Source organism: Emys orbicularis, chromosome 7, assembly GCF_028017835.1.
Source record: "Emys orbicularis isolate rEmyOrb1 chromosome 7, rEmyOrb1.hap1, whole genome shotgun sequence".
In the NCBI taxonomy this organism is placed as follows: domain Eukaryota; kingdom Metazoa; phylum Chordata; order Testudines; family Emydidae; genus Emys; species Emys orbicularis.
The window spans coordinates 33,740,175-33,743,971 of record NC_088689.1 but is presented as its reverse complement, the minus strand read 5'-3'; the positions used below and the strand labels follow the sequence as shown (position 1 = coordinate 33,743,971).

Sequence of the window (3,797 nt, the reverse complement as noted above, 5' to 3'; positions counted from 1 at the left end):
TTCCATGAGGATGTAGAGGGTTAAGACAAACCTCTGTCTTGGCAGCAATATCTCATCTCTACTACATACTATGCCATGCAAAAAATGAATTGTGGCTCTGTTCACATAACATCCCACACACAATTATTACAGCTTCCCAAAACTCCACCACACATTGTACTTCCTCACAAGTGTTTCTTAGCCCATGATTAAGGCTAGTGAATAGCAAAGAAAGTCACATATACTTAACACAGACATGCTATTTCTACAGTAGGTAACTGACTGAGGGGCTTGTTTTTCCGTTTTGAAATAGACCCCTTTTTCTCTAAGGGTAAGATGTGGTTAAGTTTAGAAGTTCTCAGATGGTCAATTGCTTAACTCAACGAGTCCCAAAATGCTAGTGAATTTGGATTTGTAAGAAGAGTCAGCAAAACTTTCTAGCAGGTTTTGGTGTACTGTACATGAAGCAGAGGCTGAAGACTAACACTGTTTAGTTATTGAAAGCAGGAATGCTCATGGGCTAGTAGTTCATTCACCAATATGGGGATGAGTTTTCAATCCTATCCCAGCTTTGCCACTCAGGAAAGAAGCCATTTGACAGCCTCGGACTGCCAAGCTGCTCACACTCTGTTTCATGTGTCTTCCTTGGAATCTTATGAACTGTGCAGTCTCTCTTAGTAGATGCTGGTGCTTGGACGCCATCAGGTTTCCATTCTGCATGGACAATCTTGTAGTTCTGACCCTCATTATTGTCCCAGAAGATGTGCTCACCACTTTGGTAAGAAATGCAGAACTCAATCTTCTCTTGAGTGGGAATGGCTGGAGGCAGCTCAATAGCAAATGAGAAGGTGTCACTGTCAGAGTCGCCATATACATTGTTCATATAGACACAGTCAACATCAGTGTAGGTTTTCCACGTATCAAAGGTAATTCGAACCTGAACCTTCTTCTCATAGCTCATGTTTTTCACTTTCACAGTCCCTGCCACAGCCCTTTCTTGGAGGGTGCAATTCTCGAGACAGACAAAGTTCTTCTGCAAGCGATTCCGAAAATCTAAGTAATCAGCTGAAGGCTGAGGGAAACCCAGAATCAAATTTTTCTCTTCATGTAGTTTTAAACCAGCAGTTATGTCTTCAAGGTCTAACAAGTCATACTGAAGATCCCACACCGGATGCTCCTGGATTTCAGAGAAGACATGGATTGCAGTCAGAGATAGCCCCTTTGAATCTGCAAACACGACTCGCTTCTTGGCTCGGCTTGGGGAGCGGTTCCAGTCATTGTTTCGACACTCAGATTCACGTTTCACATTGAGACATGGTCTGAGAGGCTTGAATCTGTTAACAAAGTTTCTTCTTTGATAGTCATCAAGAGGGCTGAGAATTCTCTTCAGAGGTGGCGAATGGGCTAAGCAAATTCTCATGGCCACATCAACGGGCATCATGGAGCTAGGCAAAGGTCTTGGGTCCAAGATCTGTATCATTCTGAAATGTGATTGGGAAGATGGTAAGTTATAAGGTTGTCTGCTCCATCAAATATATACTGGAAGAGAGTCTTTTGAAAAGCTGTGCACACTTTATTTCATTCACCATCTTAATTATTCATGGCTTGCTCGTTGCATACTCTCAAATAATGCAACCTAAATTACGATTATGACTTCCAATTACAGAAGCTGAGGAATAGCATGAAAAGTTATTCAACCATATTTGTAAATTCTGAATTGTTTTGATTTAGCCACATTCTCACCCAGCTGTTTGCTTTTCCATGAACAAAATCTGTGCAAAGAGGTTTTTATTCACACAAATGTTCATTCAGGAAAGGTCTCATCTTGCAAATGTTCACGTGGGAATATGGGTGAAGATTTTCAAAAACCAGCATATGTATTAGCTATCCCTAGTGGAAGTGCTCATCTCATTTCAGAGACAAGGTGGGCGAGGTACTCTCTTTTATTGGGCCAGCTTCTGTTGGCGAGAATGAAGCTTTTGAACCACACTGAGTTCCAGGTCTGAAAAGGGAACTCCCAACGTCACAGCAAAAATGCAAAGTAGAACAGATTTTCCAGACTTGAAGCTTCTCTCTCACCAACAGAAATTGGTTCAATAAAAGATATTACCTCACCCATCTTTGTCTCTAATATCCTGGAACTGACACAGCTACAACTACACTGCACGCATCTTATTTCAGTCATACAGGCTCCAAGCCAAGCCCCATAAATTCCTGCAAGTTCCCTCAATCAGGGAGCAGAGATAACACTGTATAGACTCATCTTCACATAGTGCCAAATAAGTAAAAATTGATAGATTGATATGTTCACAGTGTTTGTTCAACACTTAAAATGAATAATTTGTAAAGCCAGTTTGTGGATAATTCAGACAAGAGTGGTCAAAATGCTAGATAAAATTGTTCTCCAAGAGTAATTCACCCAGCTGCAGGTGTTAGAGGCATACCATATCATGATTTTGGCTGTTTAATTTATGCAACAAGAGCATGCTTCACCCCATCTTATTTCATTGTAGTAATCTAGTATACTAGCCCTTAATAAAAGGTATACTTTCCTAAAAGCATCTCTAAATCCATTTGTAAGTCTACTACAGGTCTGCATAAAAGCTACATAGCTTCTATTCCAATTTTTTTTTTTTAATAAATCACCTTTCTACTGATGAAAGATTCATAATTACAGTATAAAGAGAGACATGGCTAGTTCAAACATTTGTGTATATTATATATTTGTGGATTAGGGTTTCAAATGTAATACATCTTTGAAGACTGGTGTAGTTTGAATGAAGATAAAATTCTGTTGAGTCATAGGAAGCAACTATTTGCTTTCTCACTTTAAGAAAGCTTTCTACTGCTAAGTGCTCTCACTGGTATTGCAGAACAGTGCCAAAATATGGGGGGGGGGGGGGCGAAACCTTTTATGCAGACTCTGAGTCTCTTAATTCTGCCTGTTAAGGCAAGTGCGGCGGGGGGGGGGGGGGGGATAAAAAAAGGGCCCTATTAGCCCCTGAAGCCAAAGCAACATAAATTCAGCTATATAAACAGAACCAAAAACAACACACACACACATTGAAGTTTCAAAAACAACTTTCACGTATGGCTATTTTGAGAGAAACTCCTTGTGCTTCTTTGAATTTTAGAGCACATACACAGGGCATTAACAAACAGGCATGAGAACTAGGAAACTGACAAAATCCCCAGAAAGTCAGAAGTTAAGACCATTCTGGAGACATTAAATGTTAGCATTACAGATGCATGTTAACATTTTAAGTAATACAAAACTTGACAAGGGTCATGATATAAATCTTAATGTCTCAGGTCCCTCCCAAAAAGCAAAATTCTAAATTCTTAGAAAATGGCTGATGTCACACACAGATGCATGCACTAGCTTAGGTAGTTCATAGACTCAAAAGTCAATTTAAATACTATGTTAATCTGAACTAGTACACTAGCAAACACCCATATAATGCTTCTGCGTTTGTAAGAGGGGCGTGCCATGCTCCACAGAAACTCCTGCAATGCACTTTTTAGCACGAGCATGAGTCCCTATCAGCAATGTTAACTCTTACAGAAGGCTTACCTGGTACAATTCATTAAATAGAGCAAACTAAGCCAGAAGAGAAGAGCATGGAGAAGAAGCGGTGAAGGTTAATTAAGTGCTTCTAGCTTGATTAAACCTTTGCACAATCGCCTCCCTTTCTTAGCAACTCCCCTCTGCAGTAGCTGCTCTTTGCAGACTACCAGAGAACGAAGTCTGCTGCCTGCTTCTACACACTGCCCTTTTCACGTGAAAGCCTTTGAGCAGCCAATCCCTTAGCAGCTAG

At 40.4% G+C, this 3,797-nt stretch overlaps 1 protein-coding gene across 1 annotated transcript; it reads right to left on the bottom strand.

Moving 5' to 3' along the window:
• Window positions 1-511: 511 nt before the first annotated feature.
• PPP1R3C (protein phosphatase 1 regulatory subunit 3C) lies at window positions 512-3,567 on the bottom strand. Its single transcript, XM_065408475.1, has 2 exons — window positions 3,554-3,567; window positions 512-1,460 (listed from the first exon to the last, which is right to left on the bottom strand). The coding sequence occupies exons 1-2, from the start codon at window positions 3,565-3,567 to the stop codon at window positions 512-514; spliced, it is 963 nt and encodes a 320-aa protein (XP_065264547.1).
• Between the last annotated feature and the right edge of the window lie 230 nt (window positions 3,568-3,797).